At 32.7% G+C, this 20,017-nt stretch overlaps 1 protein-coding gene across 4 annotated transcripts in view; it reads left to right on the top strand.

Moving 5' to 3' along the window:
• ECPAS (Ecm29 proteasome adaptor and scaffold) overlaps positions 1-20,017 on the top strand; it is a 146,766-nt gene that overhangs the window by 83,189 nt on the left and 43,560 nt on the right. For all 4 annotated transcript variants that reach the window (XM_031942855.1, XM_031942834.1, XM_031942843.1 and 1 more), the window contains 7 exons: positions 5,296-5,419; positions 6,742-6,822; positions 8,854-9,073; positions 10,254-10,345; positions 14,955-15,089; positions 18,623-18,785; positions 19,330-19,502. In XM_031942855.1, coding sequence (XP_031798715.1) covers positions 5,296-5,419; positions 6,742-6,822; positions 8,854-9,073; positions 10,254-10,345; positions 14,955-15,089; positions 18,623-18,785; positions 19,330-19,502 — 988 coding nt within the window. The remainder of the gene's footprint in view (positions 1-5,295; positions 5,420-6,741; positions 6,823-8,853; positions 9,074-10,253; positions 10,346-14,954; positions 15,090-18,622; positions 18,786-19,329; positions 19,503-20,017) is intronic.

Genomic DNA, 20,017 nt, shown 5'->3' with positions numbered 1-20,017 from the left:
GGAAATAATATTTCCCTCAAAGATGACTTAATAAGATGAAAGTTTGAATTTCCTCAGACATTCTTAAAGAAAAGGGTATAATGATGTTTAATGATTTGATTTTATGTCTCATTTTATTATTATATTCTCCCTATCCAATGTGATTTGATTCAGTAAGAATGAAGTAAAGAAGTAAAATTGAGTAGGACCTCAGTTTAATTAGAAATAAATGATGAAAGAGTATAGCTGGCAAGATTGCTACTAGGGAAGCATGCTGTATATTCACATATTTTTGTAGTCTGCTTTCAAAGACTATGTCAGAGGAAGATCAGAAATAATAATATGAATGGAATAATAATAAATAACCGGTTTAGCCAATTAAATAAGCCCAAGAATATCATTTTGGGTCAGACCATTGGTAATGCATTAAATCCACCCAGTATTTTGACAGTAATACTAAAGACATGTGATTAACCTCATTATCTTACTTTTTGAAATTGACCTAAAATGCCTGGTGATCCCAAGTTTTTTATAATGAATTTATTTATAGGACTGGTCTGTGCTTTGCTTGTATCTGGGATGATGTCAACATACCATCTTAATTGTTACATTTTTGAGAGAGTATCACTTCAGAATATAGTCATGCTCTCCTTTTCATCTGTATGCCTTACTGGAACTTTTTTTTTAGGGAAGGGCAAGGCAATCAGGATTAAATGACTTGATCAGAGTCATATAGCTAGTAAGTGTCAAATGCCTGATGTCACATTTGAACTTGAGTCCTCCTAACTCTAGGAATTGTGCTGTTATCTACTGCATCACTTAGCTGCCCCAGAAATTGTGTTAAAACAGATTATTTTTAAAAGGAACAATGATATATTTGGAAAATGTATTTCTCATCAAAGACTTGCCATTAAATAGATTAAAGATATTATCAGTAATGCCATTAAAGGAAAGGTCGCTAAAATCCTCCATTTTAATTTAAATAAAAGTGGGCCTAAATATCTATTAAATGAGAATAAATGTACTAACCAGGTCGATTCTACAAGGGATTGCCATTCACAAGTATATTTTTATTTTTCCTGAACCTGATTTCATTGATGTTTACTAATCAAATTTACATAGTTTATTTACTATGTGGTTGTCAACTTGTATTTTAGTATTCTTTCATTAGGAAGATACTAATCAGCAAAAATGCTGTTGTCAATTTACTTAACAATTGGTTGATAAATACTATAGCATTCACACTGCTATAAAAATTGAATTGTAAAATAAATCTGGTAAAGCTCAGTACTTTCTAAATTTATTTTCACTTTTTTCCACTCTGACTTTCAGTTGAACTTTTTATTTATTTTAAAATTTCTTTTAATTTTAGATCTATGATTTTATTAGACTTATGATTTCAGTGATGTCGAGAGCTGTCACTACTTCTACTTTGGAATCTTTAAAAATTGATGCAACTTTTAAAAGAAGTCAGAGGAATAAGAGGTTAAGTGACTTTTCCACGGTCACAGAGCCAATGTTAGATTTTTCTTCTTTGACTGTCAGACCCCTCGAAAAAATTTTATACATTCATCATGTACTTCCTTTCATCCTGCTCTTAGTACTTCATAATTTAGTTTCTCACTCTATCACTTAATTGAAATTTTTATCTTACCCATTAATTTTTTTTATGGCATAGTTGATTCTTTATTCCAGTCCAGCAGTGGCTGTTGTAAACCTCTTCTCTTTCTAGTGCTATCTCTACTTGTCCTAATCTATATCTTGCCACTGGACCTAGATGATGCTGGAGGAGAAAACGAGTGTGTTGACTTTTCACAGCCCTTCCTCACTTAAACCCAATTCACTTGCATGTCATGGTCCTCTTTGAGAATGAAGAACAAATAAAAATTACCCCATTTCTGACACAGCTGAAGATCTTATTTTATAATTTTTAAAAGATAGAGTACATTTTTCAACAGCTCCTTCACCCTTCTCTTCCCTTCTTAGCATCTCACAATACCTTGGCATTATCTCCCTTGCTCCCTTGCTTACATTCATTTTTCTAAATGCTGTGTTTGGCCATACTGTTTTAATATTTTTCTGATTAAATAAGTGTTAAATTATGTCTTAGTAGGATTTAGGACCTAAAATTACTACCCCATATTTTGCAAACAAAGATATTGGGGGCCTGAAAAGTTAAATGATTTATCCAGAGACATATTAATAAGTTGTAGAGCTTGGGTTAGAATCCAGTTCTTTTTGACTTCTTGTTTTTCAACTCAGAAGGTGTTTACATGCGAACCAGATGCAAACAATTACAACTTTTATAGTATATTAATATTAATTTAATTATTGTTATTCTAAATGTGAAAGCTTTAAGCAACATCCTTTGAGGATATATGTTATTAGAAGAACTAAATTATAGCAATATTAAACAATTTGACAGTGAATAAGCAAAGAGGTCCTAAAGAAGTTAAAAACCAGCTGGAAAGATAGCACACCAAAAAAAAAAATATATATATATATATATATATATATATATATATATATGTATATATGTATATATGTATGTATAAGGGATTTTGAAGTTGTATATAGAAAGACAACAAGAAACATCAATTTCATGGATTAAGTAGGTTCATTTTGCCTTGGAATACTTAAAACTTATCACCATAAAATTAATTACAGTTTGGTAGAAATAATCTTGTTTTTATTATTAAAGGCATTGAGGCCAACATCACATAATTAGGAATGACAGCACCAGGATTTGAATCAGGTTTCCTCTAACTACCAAATCAGTGATCCTTTGACTGTGCCATAGTGATTAAACCTTAACACATGTTTAACTATTAGATATTGATGTGGAAGTCACTTTAAAATCAAATATTTGTTTATATTCATAACAGTAGATCAAAGATCAATATTAATACCAAAATAGAACAAAGAATAAACTTGAGAAACCAGTGAGTCATAACAATTATATCGTAGCTTATTCCCAAACTTTAAATTTCAAAAGTTTTGTATGTGTCTGAAAGTGAGGAAAATGATGTTATTGTTTCTTAAAGAATCAGAAAGAGGCAAAACTCTTAATGGAATGAGATTAAAGAGCCCAAGAGCTACCTAAGCCAGCAAACATTTTATCTCCTTGTCAGATCTTGCAGAAAACACAAAATCCAAGGATATGAACAGATAATTTTCAGATGATGAAATTAAAACCATTTATATTGAAAAAATGCTTTTTTTTTTTTTTTGGCTGAGCTAATTGGAGTTAAGTAACTTGCCCAGGGTCACACAGCTAGGAAGTGCTAAGTGTCTGAGGCCACATTTGAACTCAGGTCCTCCTGACTTCAGTGTTGATGCCACCTAGCTGCCCCTACCCTAGAACTTTTTCAAATGAGCCTTCTGCTTTTGTTGCCTCTGAACACAATTTGTAGGCTAATTGTGTACCCACTATGGTCATGGCAGCTCTCACTTTGCTTAAAGAGGTCATCTTTCCTATTGATTGGGATCAAACTAACTTTCTGGGGCAGTTCTGAGTTAGTAGATTTCATAACATTTGATTTCTCATCCCATTTGATTTCTCAAACATTATTTAGTCATTGTTTCCTGGAGCGGGTGTGGGAGAATTGGCAGCCTTCTATTCAGGTATCCTGAGAAGGAAAGACTTCATGTAGAAGGTAGTACTTGAGCTACAAGAAAGATTATAAGAGACATAGGAGAGTAGAAAGTTGATTCCAGGAATAAGAGTTGGCATGTGCCAATGGAATCAGGACTTAGGGAATCACATATTAAAAATATAGAAAAGCCAGTTTTCCTGAATTATGGAGTATGGGATGGAGAATAATGTACAGTGATGTTGGAAAGATAGGTTAAATTGTTTAAACACATCTTACTGAATGTTAGCATAATCATATTAATTCTTTGTTTCAAACACTGTATCAGACATGAGACTGAAGATAAAATATAATAAATGAAACAATCCCTATTTGCAAGGAATTGACATTCTTAGAGTAGAGAGACAACATGAATATAGTGTATCCAGGAAAACTATTAAGAGAATAAGCCAAGATAGTTAATTAAATTCTAGGGTAGTTTGAGAGCCAAGGCATTTGCAGGTTTGAGATTAGGAAATGTTTCTGGATGGTGTTTGAAAGAAGAGGGATTCTTTGAGACAGAATTGAGCAAATAAGAGCATTTACCAGCCAGGGAAACATCCAGTGCATAGATCTGGAAATAGGAGCTAGAATGTTACATAAAAGGAATGGAGAATGCTTGCTTGGATTTCAAATTATGAGAGGGAGGGAGCACACTACACAATGAGGCTAGAAAAGTGGATGAGATCAACACTATGAAAAACCTTAAAGACTCAAAAGAATTGTTTAAATGTGGTTTTAGAGGCATTAGGAAGCCAGTGGAATTTATTGAATTTATTGAACGTGGTCAGATTTATACTTAAAGCAAATCACTTTGGTAGAATTCGGGAGGATGAACTGAAATAGCAAGAGATTTGAAGTTGGAAGAACAATTAAGCTGTTGAAATAGTGAGAGTTGATGTGTTCTGAGAGTAGGGAAAAGGATTATATGTGAGAGAAGTCTTTCGAGTGTGGAAATGGAAAAGAGTGGGAGATGACGGGTAGGGGGAAGAGAAATAGACGGGAAGAGAAAATGGCGCATAATGTATATAATGTATGTGTTTGCAACTTCCAATACATATAGTTTTGTACTTTGGTAGTTTAATATTATGTTATTGAGAATTTAAAGATGCTTAGAAACTTAAAGTGCTTTTATTTTTATAGAGGATGGTTAATTAAGAGTAATCCATAATGTATTTTATTCTGTAGAGTAGAGGATTTCTTCCATTCTTTTTATTTGTATCACCAGTCCATAATTCCATTCATATCTGGTGCATAATAAACACTTATTGAATATTTATATCTTTGGTTATAGAATAAAAGTAAAATGACAGAGTAGTTCATCTTCAAGGATCAGAATAAGTTGTTTATAATGTATTTGGGTCTGGGGATGTTTTAGAACCCAGCTTCTTATGTGACCCCATATGGGATCTTGAATGTGGGTTCACAAAATTATGATTTATTATCAATAAATATTTGATTTATATATAACTCTTAATTATATACCTGTATACCCAGGGAAACATAAAAATTTCTCAGGTGAAAAGAAGTAGCAGGTGGAGAAAGTTTAAGAAAACATATTCTAGAACAAGAAAATTTGTTTTAAAAAAGCACCAGGCCATTGCTTAATTGTACTGTGTTACTAAAACATTCATACTCTTCAAGTTGATAATGACTTTTCCTTTTTTCACCTTCTTTCTGAAAGACGAGAAGAAGTTCATGGAGAAGCACAGCGTGTGCTAAGAACTCTACCGGGTAAAAATGAAAAAGAAAGTACTTCCAAGCAGATGCCTTCCTTCCCAGAAATGGTACATTATATTCAAGAGAAGGTACAGTATATAACTTCAGATAAATTTATAACTTGGATAAATCCATAATAAAACTTAAGTATTTTGTCTTTATTCTTTTCAAATTATTTAATAAGAGCAGTGAATTTTTGAAGATTGAATAGGAAATATGCTAAAAAAAAGAAAAAATGACCGACCTTGCATTTAAAATACTTAGACTAAACAGAGTAAGTGCTTTTTTAATCTGCATGCATTTCTGAGTTGTCTTGATGGAGGTAAGAAGGTAATAGAAAATTTGCTTTTCTGTACTTCCTAATAAAAAATTACTGAGCTTCAAAAGCATATTAAAGTTAATATATGTGAAGCTCTGACACACCATTCCTTTACTGGTTTTAGCTGTGTGTGTGTGTGTGTGTGTGTGTGTGTGTGTGTCTAATATGGAAACTGGAGAACTCTTTCTAGCAGCCAAATCTGCTTTGGATAATAAACCTTTAAAAAAACTTATATAGTTGATTAACATTTATACAGTAAGTACTGTGCAGGTACTGTGCTTAAGTGCTTTACAATAATAATATTTTATTTGATTTTTATAATAGCCCTTGGAGGTAGAAATTGTTACTAACCTTTTTTTACAGTTCAGGAAACTGGGGCAAACAGAGGTTAATTGACTTTTCCAGGATCCCATAGTTCTCAACTATATAGAAGTCTAGCTCTAATCTCAGATCTTTCTGTCCCCAGACGCATTACCCCATATTCCTTAGCTGTTCCATAAATTATAAAACTGTCAGTTCCATTGACCTATTCCCTACCATCCAGTCAGCCATCACCTTAACCTTATCTTCAATGTTTTAATGGCCAAAAAACATGCCACTGTATGTGTATATTTGAGTTCTTGTTTTACTGTAAAATGATGTAGATAATCCAGGCTATGAGAAGATAAAAGAAACTATTGCTTTACCCCAATATAGTTCTTGCTCATTATTGAATGAGTGAAAGATATTTTCCTAAACACCATCTTTATCACTCCCTTTATCAGTATCACATTCTGTCCATATTTACAAATGATTTTTTAATTATCCCTTGTGGGAGCTGGTTTGGGAAGACTGAGGTGTAACATTGTATTGCTATAGCTATGGTGTAATTTATGGAGTAGGTATTATGGCATTAAAAACAAATCCTTCTCAATATTCAGTATGTGTTAAATTGAATGCATACTTATAGAAATCTTATGAATAGAAAGTGTTGGGGCAAATTTTTATTGTTGCCACAGAATTTATTTATGACCTATAAATTGCATGTGTGCATCATTTTAAATAATTTTTCTCTCCTACATTCTAATTTTTTGACATAGTCCTTTTCTTTAGGCCTCGCATCGAATGAAAACTCCAGCCAAATATATGACAGGAACTGCCGTTCTTCCTTTTAATCCAGCTACATTTGGAGAGGTAGACCTTTCACTTCATTTTGGGTGTTGATTTTTATAAATATTTTAAACAGACATTTCTGAGTTGTTCATGTGTTTTTATGTATATATGTATCGACTTAAACATGCATATTTGTACACACTAAATTTTTAAGCCAATCTGCTGCTTTTATTTTTAAGAAGCAAGTTTTAGAAATGGGCAAGTCATTTAAAAAAAAAGTTTCATTTATTGCTTTTGTTTTTACATCACAGTTATTTCTAGAGATACTTTCCTCCTTGCTAAATGTACCCTTTCTTGTAACAAAGAAAAAAGCTAAAAGCCTAATGTATTAGGGGAAAAAATCTGTATCATTCCACACTATATAGGATTTTCTGAAATCATCTAATTCATCAGTTCTTCTAGTTCAGTAATAGCCTTATTTTATTCAACCATTACTTTCCATCTGATGAATATTCATTTAGCTTCTTTAGATCCATTTTTTCCTTATGCATTTACATTCAGCTTTGCAGAAGTTATTCTAGATTCTAAGTCTGTTTTTTAAAACTTTTGGGATATTGTATTCCAAGATTCCTTAAATATTTTACAAATATTATTTTATTTAAATTTCACAACTCTGGGAGACAGATGCTATCATGACTTTCTCAGACAGGTGATTTGTCTGAGATCACATAGCAATTAACTGCCAAATTTGAATTTAGGTCTTCCTGACTCCACATTTGGCACTTTTATCCACTGTTTTAAACTGCTTGATTGAGTATTTTGGAGTGTTTTCATATGGTAATTATTTATGGTTTATGGCTTTTCTGAAACTTCTTATCCTTTGATCTCTTATTGTTAGAAGACAGATCTTGGGTATTTTATATCTGTATCAATTTCCAGTATAGCTAGTATTTCAGACTTTTATCAGTGATTTGCTTTAAAAAGTTTTCCCCACTCAATAACCTTTTTTATTTCTCTCTCTTTATTGACCTTATTTATGTGGAGCTTTTCAACTTTCTGTAATCAAAATCATGTTTTGTCTTTATTATCACCATTGCATTTTATGTCTCTGTGTCTGTATTAGGCATTCTCAGACACATACCTGTGAAATGTCCTTATTCTTTAATTTTTTTTTTCCCATATAATGTGACCCTTTCTATTCCAGTTTAAGTTTATTGCGGTTTAGAGATTGGAGGTTGATTCAGACTTAAGGAAAAGAGTGAGTCTTATCAGAGACAAAAAGAAATATAGCTGTGTGTTTTCAATTCATAGTACGGTATAATAAATAGAACCTTACAACACTAATACCAGTAGCTAATCTGTACATTTCTATTCATTGATTGCTATAATTTTTTCTTTTAACAGTATGCTTTTAAATTTTATAATCTGTATTAATCTGTATAAAATAGCAGTTGTGTTCATAGAAAAGTTTTGAAGATCAAGAAGAAGAGTTTACTATATCCAGAGGGATTTAATAATATAGATATATAAAAAGGAAATTGATCTTTAAGGGTTATCTTGCCCAAATTCTTATGATATCAATAAATAAAAAATCTTAAAGAAGTATAAGGCTCTTACGGAAAGCTTCGATAACTTTCCTTAAGAATACATTTCATTTTTTTTTCTCAACATAAGGAAGTTCTCTTAACTGATATCTGTGTTTGTCCTATGATAACCTAAATTCTTCATTGAGGCAGTTGAAAATGTCTAGGAACTTTTTTTGATCATAAAAGTTTTTCTAAACACTTTGTCTCAGATTTCTGCTTAGCTATATATGTTTTATATCTTTGGCTTGTAGAACGAGTAATGTTAACTAAATCAACCTGACCTCCAAAATTAGTTTTGGATTTTAACTATAGTTTTAAATTCTTTGCTTATTTGTTAATTATGTTTAACAAATTTTTATGGCTTGAAGTAATATTAAATTGGCATTTTAGGGCCACTTTTTCATAGCTTCCTTAAGGAAATTTAAGTTCTTGTAAAGGAAAATTGAAGAATAAGCTGGAAACCTTATTTTCCCTCTATCTTTTCTGAGTACCTTATTTAGTGTCTTCTTTTTTTTTCTTTTCTCAGATAGTCCTGTATTTGCGAATGTGTCTTGCTCACAGTGCAGGTGTGGTTCCCACCTCACAGAGCTTGGCGGATATGCAAGACCATGCCCCAGCAATTGGTCGTTACATACGAAATCTTATGTCTGGCAACCACATAACATCATCTTCCTCCAAGGGTGGGGAAAATAACCCGGTACAGATTTATATTGGCCTCCTTCAGCAGCTGTTAGCAGGTGTTGGAGGTGAGAAACCTCAGTGCTAATAAAAAAAAATAAAGGTCTTACAAAAATAATTTCGGTGATTCTCATATTTTACTTTTGAAATTAAAGTAAAGTTCTCAGTTTATACTCAAATGTATTGAAATTAATTTTTGTTAATAATCTTAGTTTTTGAATCATATTTATATTGGTCTATCCAAAAATCTTTTGTGGTATATCACATCAAATGGCCAGGTAAAGGTCATCTTTGTCCTTCATGGTTAAGGAAGTCATCTTTGAGTCTTAAGGTTTGTAAAAATAACTGTACAACCAAATTTCCCAAAAAAAGGAAGGAATTGTTGACCTCAACGTAGAGATTTTCTTAGGGAATCATCAACTTACTTGGTAATTAGTAAAGTTATTCAGTGTGAAGATTATAGTGACATGCTGGATGGACAAGAAAAAGAAAAAGAAAAAAATACTTTTTTATACATTTGGACTGAAATTTTAATGCAAGATTCTTAATCTTTCTTTTGAAATGGACCCTTTGGGTTTATTCTAATTCTAAGTCCTTCTTAGAATATTTTTAAATTCATAAAACAGAATATTTGCAATTTCAAAGAAAACCACTTATCTTGAAATACACTTAACATAGTATTTAAAACACATGTTCACAGACCCCAAAATAATCTTGGTTCTCTTAGTTTCTTTGACATTTATTTTAACGTTCATGTTGATGACAATGGTGATGATGACAACTATGTAATAATAGTTAGTATTTAAATGATGTCTACTGTGTGGCAGGCACTCATAAGCAATTTACAAATATCATCTCATTTGATTCTCATAACCCAGGGAGGTTGGTGCTGTTGTGATCCTCATTTTTACAGATCAGAAAACTTAGGTTAACAGAAATGATGTGATTTGCCCAGGGTCATAGAGCGAGAAAAGTATGTGAGTCTGGATTTGAACTCTGCTCTTAACTCCAAGTCTAGTTGTTCTGTATTGTGTCTCTTAGCTTGCCTCCTAAGTCACATTAGGTTTGACGTTTGAAGTGGAGTTTGCCACACATAATTGAGACGTAATAAGATACTCATTTGTCTTTAGAATGACATTCTTTATAATGTTCAACTTGAAAGAACTTTGAGAGAATTAGGGATTACATTATAAAATGTGTATGTGTTGGTGCTCATGGTTTTTAATATGTTGTTGAATTTCTGTTTAGGATTGCCTGTCATGTATTGTCTTTTGGAAGCTGTTTCTGTCTACCCAGAAAAATTGGCAACCAAATTTGTAGACAAAACAGACTGGATAAAGGTAATTTCAATGCATTGCATTTGTTTGGTTTTGATGATTTTGCAGAAAGTTCTAGTTTAACTTATTTAAGTTAAATTTAACTGTTCTTCAAACTTGGCTCATATAATCTTTCTTCCTATTAAGACCCCTCTGATTACTCTTTATGTCTCCTATCATAAAAAAGTTTTTAGATCATCTTGTAATTTTTAACCACTATGAAACATATTCAATGATCTTTTTAAGGTTGATGATTCCCTTAAGTACTTTCATGAATTTTTCTGATCCCATGTTTGAGAAATGCCAGTATAATTCTCTGGATTGTGGGGGGGCTATATTCAGAAGCGTATTTTTATAGGCCTAAGAATAATAGCCACTGATATTTACATAGCCTATTCATAAAGTGTATTCCTTTTCACTTCTTCATTTTACAGTTGAGAGGTCATGGTCAGTGAAGTTAAATGATTTGCTGCTTAGTGGCTCAGCCTATAGCAGTTGACTTGAACCCAGATCTTTCCATTCTGAGTCCTTTCCATTTTTTAAAGCTAATGGATTTATTCTACTTCTTTGATTGATAGGTTATCAATAAAATAAAATCTTTACTTACCATACTAGTGTGAAAATATCTGATTCTGGCTTTATGTCCTTCACTAAAATTTCAGGCCAAATTACCCTTACCTGTACCCCTCAGGTTCTTTCTACTGATTTGCATGCAACTTCTGGTTTAAAACTTCTGCATTAGACTTCAGTGAAAAGCAATTTGATACATAGGTTTCAAGCTTAGAAGGGGCCACAGAAGAGACTAGAATTAGGGTTATAGCAGACCTTGAAATAATAGTTTAGATATTCCTGAGAGAATAATCTAGAATTCCTGAGAGAATGTCTAGAATAAAGAGAGGGTTAAGAGGCCAAAGAATCAATGAGACAAAGAGCTAGTGAATAACATAAAGAAATATTAAAACAGGAAGTAAACCTCATCTGTCAGGTGTAGTCCCTTCTATCTTTACGGCATCTCAGACATGCATGCATTGGCTTTTCCCCTTATAAAACCAGAACCCTAGTTCAGGCCCTTGTCACTTCTTAGCTGGACACTTAGGAGAGCCTCATTAGGCTTTCCTGCCTGAGTTCTCTCCCACTCCAAACCAACTTCCACACAGCTTTCAGAACTGCTGTGTAGACTCCAATCCAGTAGTTTCTTATTATCTTTGATCAAATACAAACTCCTCAGTCATTTAAATTTTCACATAGCCTGGCTTTGTCCTACCTTTCTAACCATGTATTCTAGACTGCAGTCATGTTGCTTTATTTCACTGTTCCTCATAGAAGACACTCTGTTTTCTACTTATGTATGAAGTGCTCTCTTTCCTCATTTCTGTCTCCCAGAATCCCTGTTTTCCTTCTGGATTTTCTTCAAGAGCATTCTTCTGTATGAGGCTTCTGCCAGTTTCCTCAGGTGCTAATAAATGCTTTCTCCTCCAAAGTTTACTTGTACCTGATTTTTGATGTGCTTTGTATATGTCTGTATACATGTGTTGTCTCCTCCATTAGAATATAAACTCCTTAAGGATAGGGTCTACTTTTGTTTTTGTATGCCCAACTGTTAATATGCCCAACTTTGCACAATAAGTGCTTAATAAATATTTGTTTGAGTGAATGCTCCCTAATTAATCTTCCTGTCTCAAAATCTCCACTCCAGACAATCTTCCACATAAGTTACTTTAAAAAACAAACCAAAACAAAATTCTACCAGCTCCTGTTGCTTTTATGGTGTAAATTTGTCCATTTGACTTATAAAACTTTTCTCCACTTGGTCAAAACTTACATGTCTAAGCTTGTTTTATATTGTTTCTGTTGCTATATATGTGGTAAAGGCAGACTGACCTTCTTGCCAAAGTGTCCCATGCCAGAATGTACTCCCTACTTCGCCTTTGTTTTTCAAAAATCTCATTTTTTTTTTTCAAATCCAGCTCTTGTGCCATCTTCTAAATGAAACTTCAAAATGTCTTCTCCTCAATAAATTGTCTCATTTATCTCATACATACTTATCTACTCCAGTAGTCATAAGTTGCTTAATAGCAAGGATTTATTTTGTCTTTACATCCCCAGCATCCTTGTCCTTATTAATTGACTGGTTAACTAAGAGATTGTTATATTTGAAGCTTTGTGGAGGGACAGCAGGGAAAAAGTATAGAAAAGAAGGGGATGTTTAATGGCATTAATTAGCACAGCATTTTAGAAACATTTGCTCTGAGAATTTGGCTCTTAAGGAAGCACTTACAATACATTGGTAAATATGGAAGCCAAATTGAACAGAGTTGAATGGAGAATGGCTTTCTGAATAAAAAGCAGTATTAAGTATAAATACTTTTGAACATTTTTCCTGTATGAGAACAGGAAAAGGCACTATGTACATTTTGGGTTTTCTTATATATTTCAAATTTAACACAGTAGTTTCAGCACCATCCTGCTTGTTTGTGACCTTTCTGAATTCCTTATGCTTGCTTTAAAAAAAAAAAAGGATTAATTGATAGTTTTTCTTTTTTTTTTTTTCACTTCCCCTTCTTGAGTTCAGTCTTCTTAGCGGTAGGTGGGAGGGGTGGGAGGGGGAGAAGGGAGAGGAACAAGTCCCTACTGTGTGGTGCTGTTGATGCAGTTTGAGTGGTCTAGATTCCTGGTGGTCTAGAGGTGAGTGGCAATCCCCTTTAAATTGGCCACAGGTTTTAGGAGTGAAAGAATTCACACATTCCCAAATATTAGTTGCAAAATGGAAATTTATTGTTAGATAGAAATCAGTTTACCAAGAGACTGACTTCTATAATGGCAGATCTGTTGGAAAATGGAGTTTTGCACTGAGAGAATGCAGTTCTCAGTGGACAGAAATTCCTGGCAGCTGAGTGAATTACCAAGGTCCATTTGCAAAGATTTTAGTTGATGGAAGCTATTATATTAGGTATCTTGTGGGGGAGGGGTAGAGATAGCCCTAGCAGGTCAGGCCAGGTTGGGGGCTGGGATAGCCAAGTTCCCGGGCTTTTGGAATTAACAACACTTCAAAGGGGTGCTTTTTGACCAGTATTTCTAATTGAATCAAAGGCTCTGGCATCCTGGAATGATAACTTATGTAGGGGGAGATAGATACCTTCCCCAGGAGGAGCTGAGAATCTGAAAGGGATCTCAAATCAAAAGGAAATACAGTTTCTTAAAGGTATCACAACCTGCTTCACTGTTATAGTTAAGGAAACTGAGCCAGATAAGTTAAGAGACTTGCCCAAAATCAAAACGTTTGTAAGTGTCTGAGATGAGATTTGGCTTTCTCATCACTCTGTAATGTAGCTGACTTTGTAGGTAGAAGGGGAGGAATGTAGTTGAGAGTTTGAAGTGATAAGAAAATATTTTTCATAGTTACTATGGGAAATAAAATAAGTTAGAGTGAAATAATGTAATGAGGCCTTTATGGAGTTATGCATTATAAATCTGTAAAAACATGTTAGAAAGTTTAAAAAAAATTCTGTTTCTATTTTAAGTCTGTTCTCTTTTTTATTATGAACAAATGTAAACATTTCAGTATGGAGAGATCAGAAAAAAAGAGATTTTATGTGACCCTGAACTTTTAATGTTTTTTTTTTTAAAGAATGTATTTGGTACAATGGGAATACAATTTTATCTAATTATCTGAATTTCCTATTATCTAATTTCCTCCTGAATTTCCTTAAATTTTCATCTGTTTTAAAAATGTTTCATTGATACTTTTTTCTTGTTTCACTATCTACCACCTCCTCTTAATTTTTTTCCAAAATATATTAATTAATTTCCGTGAACCAGGTAAGTTGGAATTTCCTCTGCGTAAGCCCAGTTTGACTACAGATAAAAATGTGGAAGCTTTGACCTGCTGTCTCCCTCCTGGGCCAGTTTTGTTCTTCTTAAAGCATTCTAGTAGCCCATTGTTCAAATAGTATCTGGATATATTGAAAATTATTTGATGCTAGGAAATGATTTGAATTTAAAATAGAAAAATGCTTTCAAATTTATTTTGTTCTAGTCTTCTTAATTAAATTTCTAGTTTTTCAATATTTTCTGTTTTGTTTTATAGATTATCTGTTGTGTAATTTGACATTTTGGGAGGAGAGGAGGGCAGTGAGGCAATTGGGGTTATGTGACTTGCCCAGGATCACACAAGCAGGAAGTGTTAAGTGTCTGAGGCTAGATTTAAACTCAGGTCCTCCTGACTCCAGGGCCAATGCTCTATCCATTGTGCCATTTAACTGCACCTCAATATGTAATTTAACTTTATTGATGATATAAAAGTAAATTAATTCTCACCCCTTAGTAATTGATGTGTAAAAGTTATTTAACAATCTTTAAGTTGTATTACAGTCTATTATTTTGTAGTATTGTTATTGTAATTCTTTCACTTGGGAGAAAGTATTGAATCATTATTTTTCCTTTAAGCACCAAACATCAGAATACTATATCAGGTATCATTTATCTGATTATTTTTGATCTTTTTATTTCCATATTTCAAGATTACTGTAGCAAATAATTGGTACTTGTATTTCATAAAAATGTATTTTAAGCCTTAGAGTTGCAGTGAATAATTCCTGTTTTACCTCTTATTCCCTTTTTCTATACTTTTCAGAGTCTTATGAATACTAATAAGGAAGAGATGCGGGAATTAGTGGCATTATTTTATTCAGTGGTGGTATCTACAATGTCAGGAAATGAATTGAAGTCAACTATACAGCACCTTATGAAGACTACAAAGGACAATCATGTAAATAATGAATTTTCTTCTCTCTTTCTTTTAATATGTGGCATTGTATATTTCTGATCATACCACTTACCAAGTAAATTTTGAAAAATCCATGTTATGTATTGAATGTACATTTCTCATATTTTAAAGGATTCAAAAAACAAGAGTATGTGTATATGTATGTGTTTGTGTGTGTGTGTGTATTTGCCCTATATAAAAATGTATGTATGTGCATTTATATAAAATGTACACTCATAGAATGCATAAAGCTGGAATGGACCTCAGAAGATACATAGCCTTCTCCCTAAAGTTGCCCAAAGTCAAAATTGATAGAACCAGGATTTTGAGTTCAGCTGGTCTGAGTTGAGATTCATTCTCTCCTCTGTACCATCTTCTGTAAAATGTACCCAAAGACTTTCTTAAATTGAACTGATGAAGAAATCTTCAGATAATCTTATAATGTAGTTGAATGTTTTCATAACTGGCAAGATAATTTTCCTGAAGTACAGGTTTTAACATGGCATTCCCCTTGTCAGTGAAATCCAATAGTTACTTATTACCCCCAGCATCAAATCTAAAATTCTTTGTTTAAAATTCATAATTCTTAATAACTGGGTCCCATTTTACCTCGACTGGAAACAGTCTTCTTACAATTTAATTTCTTCTATATATTTTATAATCCAGCTATATTGGCCCACTTCCTGTTCATTTCTATTATACTTCATTTCATTATTTGTTCTTTATTATGCTTCTCTTAACTCTGGCTTTTAAATTTTAGAATTTCTACAATATTTTAATCTTTTTTCTAGGAATGCTTGGAAGTCCTCTGGTTTTAGAGGTCTAATTTTTTTTCCTCTGTAGAATTATAACAGCTTTGCTAGGCAAGTTATTCTTTTATATAATTTTTGCCTTAATTTTTTACTCTGAGATCTCTGCTCTTTTATAAGGATGATTGATAAATCCTATGTGATCTTCATTGTAGTTTCCTTGGCACTTGAAATCTTTCTAACTGCTTATAGCATTTTGGATATTGACTGTAATGTTCCAGAAATTTTTCTTTAAGTATTGTGTCCAGAGTCTTTTTTTTTTTTTTTTTTTTTTTGATTGTGATATTCAGTGATTCTTACAATTTTTTTTCTCTTTTTCTCTCTGTTTCCTTGAGTAGCTGTCTTTGCTATGAGAAAGCTTAACCTCTCCCCATCCACAGGAGTAGTGCTTCATGTGGGACCTTTGCCTAGGATCTACAGACTTCTTTCTGTCTTTCTTCCTGTGCCAAATTAAGCTGGAAAAATGACTCGCTGACTTTTTCTTGGATTTCCTTGTCAGGGTTCAGTCTGGTGATTTTTCTAGGTCTGTTTGGTAGAGTTTTGATGAGGAGCTTGATGGGCTACTCCAGCATCTTTACTCTCCCTCTTGTTTTTCATAGCCCAATGCAATTCTACTAGAATTGTTAAGAATTACTCCTAATAGATGCTACTTTACAAAAATTCTTTTTTTTTTTACAAGTCCAAATTACTTTATTTTTTAAAAATTTATTTTATTTGAAAAAAAAAAGCAGAAAGGAATACAAAACAAAATAAAACAAGAGAACATTGTCATGTGCCCAGCAGAAAATAGGGAGGATTCAAAATATATAACAACAAATTATCAGATCAAGAAAGCATATAAGTAAAAGAAATTATATTCATTAATGCCTACTTTTTCTTTACTTCCTTTTAAATTATTCTTTTGTTCTCTGTTGGACACTTTATTTACTTTATTCTTTTTTCCCTTTTCATCTCCCCACCACCCCCAAACAAGCTATAGTTAAGATATATTTATATATATACATGTAGATATACATACACACACATCACTTACACATCTATGTCTTTACTCTCCCTGCTATCTCTTTGTTTTAATCCTGCCCCATAACTTGCCTTGCTATTACTTAAATTCCCTCCACTTATGGATCCTTCTCTTGTCTTCTTTCTTCATCCTTTGCTTCCCCATCCATCCATCCATCTCTCTCCCCTTATTTCTTTATAGATTTTGGAAGGTCCTATACTTCCATGATATATGTGTAGTGTTGCCTATTGAATATATTGTTGATGTGTGTCAGTTTTCAGAACTATGATCCCTCTTTCCCTCTCTAATACCTCTGTGTGTATACTAATAATTCTGCCAGTCTTTCTTTTGAATTACCCTATATTAATGTGAATCTTAAAACATATAGTATATATTTCTCATGTAAAAAGAAAAGCAAAACAATTTGTCCATGTTTAAACAATTTGTCTATGTTGAATTCCTTAAAATTGATCTTTAATATTGACTCTTGTATGTTAAATTTTCTGTTAAGTCCAGGTTTGGTTGATAAAAATTCCTGAAAATCTGCAAGTTCGTTAAATGTCCATTTTTTTTTCTTATTCAATATTATAGCTAATATTGCTGAACATGATATTTTTGGCCACATGCCTAGTGTTTTTTAATGATTGTCAGTGATATGATTCCAAGAGCTGCGGTCTTTTATTGTGGATATTGATAAGTCCAGTACAATTCTAATTGTTGCTCCAGCATATTTGAATTTTTTTTCCTGAGGCATTTGGGGTCAAGTGACTTGCCCAGGGTCACACAGCTAGGAAGTGTTAAGTGTCTAAGGCCAGATTTGAACTTAGATCCTTCTGACTTCAGGGCTAGTGCTCTATCCACTGTGCTACCTAGTTGCCCCATTGAATGTTTTTTTTTTTTTTTTTTTTAATGTTTCTTTCAAAATCTAGTACTTGATCTGGGGAATTTCAAAATTTGGCAATAATATTCCTGTGTGTTTTCCACAAAGGATCTCATTGGGATGATGATAGGTAGATTTTTTTTTTTTAATTTCTACTTTCCCTTCATGTTCTATCACTCCAGGACACTTTTCTTGGATTATTTCCTTACATTATTGAAAGTCTGGTTTATTATGCATGTACCAGTACCTAGCCTTTTAGCTATACAATAGTCAGCAACAAGATGGATGGTTGCTAGCCTTACATACCTGATCTCCACTTAATCTGTAATAATAATTTTTACTATAATCTTCCTCCTTTTGTCTAATAAAAATGATCTGTAAACCCCATCTCAGAGTCTTAGCTATTGATGAGGAGGTTGAGATCCTATTTCTTGGTAAATTTACACTTTGCTAATAAATTGGTCATGCTTCAAACTTGGTGATTCTGTTTACCTTAATTTAATTCTGACAATACTATTCCTCCTCATTTTATTGTGTAGAACATTACCAAGGGGTCACCACTAAATCTGTAACAGATTCAGAAGCCTCTTATTAAAATAACCCAAGAATTAACCAAAATATTTTGAAGTTTTTCATTTTACAATTTTTTATTTATTTATTTTGTTGCATCCAAACGCAACAGACTTTGGACCTATGAAAAGCCAGTGAAATTAAAAATGGAGAATTTTTATTCCTTAGTCCATTTATCCTTATTCCAAAGAGTTGTTGTAATGTGTACTTGCAAAATTTAAATGAAATTAAATTGAGAAAATATGGCAATAACATGTTGTTTTCTTGTCACCTTTAGAGCCCAGAGATACAGCATGGATCCTTGCTTGCCTTGGGATTCACAGTGGGACGTTATTTGGCTAAAAAGAAAACCAAAGTGGCAGAGCTGCAAGACACAGAGACTAATACTGCATTTTTGCCAGAGCAAGAACAGCTCATTCAGAGTACAACTGAAACAATAGGTAATTGACATTTTTTAGCTTATTCAACTATATTCTTATTGTTAATGTTAAGTCTTTTTAAATGAATTTTCCTTTCTCCTTTTTTTTTGTGTGACTTGACACTTTAAAAAAAATACACTGTTTTCCCAGAAATGTGCCTTGCAGTGACAAAATTTTTATTTAAATTAAAATGTCTTTCTATGCAAAGATTATTCTGTATTTTTAGAGCTAGAGCTATCAATAATATTCTAATGATCAATAATAATCAATTAGCATACAGGGCCACTTTTCATAATTTTTTCATACTGAGATATCCACAGGGATGATTTTGATGTTTGGAATAATGAAACTTTTAAAAATTCATTATATTCCATATCCTGATGATACACAATTTTTTAAAAAATATGAGCACATACACATTTATTTAAAGCTATTATCAGACATTTGGCATATTTTTAAAAGATGCCAAATTGAAACCAGCTTTTAAATACATTTCAGTTTCATTTTGGTCACAAAGAGGACAATGTAGACTATTCTCTTTATGTTGTTCTGTATGTGTTTACAGGTTCATTTTTGGACAGCACTTCTCCTCTCCTGGCAATTGCTGCTTGTACAGCCCTGGGTGAAATTGGTAGAAATGGCCCTCTCCCCATTCCCAATGAGGGTTCTGGCTTTACCAAACTCCATCTTGTTGAAAGTTTACTCAACAGAATACCTTCAAGCAAAGAAACAAACAAGGCAAGAGCATTTTATTTTATATTTCTTGTACAATTCTGTCATTGTTATTAGTTATCTACTATATATACATGCAAATTTTTGAAAGACATTGCCAAAAAAAAAATTACTTAGGCCTGAAGTAGAGAAAAGAAAGAGTTAAGGCTGAATTAACCTTTATTAAATTTCCAAGTTTTTTGAATGATTCCATGTCTTTCCATGAAACAAAGTTGCTAATGTTAACCTTCATCTTACAGTGTTTCTGTATAGTTATAGGTATAGTTTCTAAAGAATAAAAATTGACACTCAAAGGTCAATGATGAGGCATGTAGTGAACTTTACTTAGGCTGCATCACCAACAAGAAATTACAGAGGACAAGTGGTATGTAGGATGTTGTCAGAAGTATCTGATGGAAGAAGATGTCCTATTTGTATGGTATGAGCAAATAATAACAGATGGGCAGCTCACATTTTGCATTTGTTTCCTCATGATGTGGGGAAAAAGCAAGAGAAGTCTATTGTTTATTAGGTAGAAACTA

The sequence above is a fragment of the Sarcophilus harrisii genome, chromosome 1 (genome assembly GCF_902635505.1).
Source record: "Sarcophilus harrisii chromosome 1, mSarHar1.11, whole genome shotgun sequence".
Lineage (NCBI taxonomy): Eukaryota > Metazoa > Chordata > Mammalia > Dasyuromorphia > Dasyuridae > Sarcophilus > Sarcophilus harrisii.
This window is presented reverse-complemented; position numbering and strand designations above follow the sequence as displayed.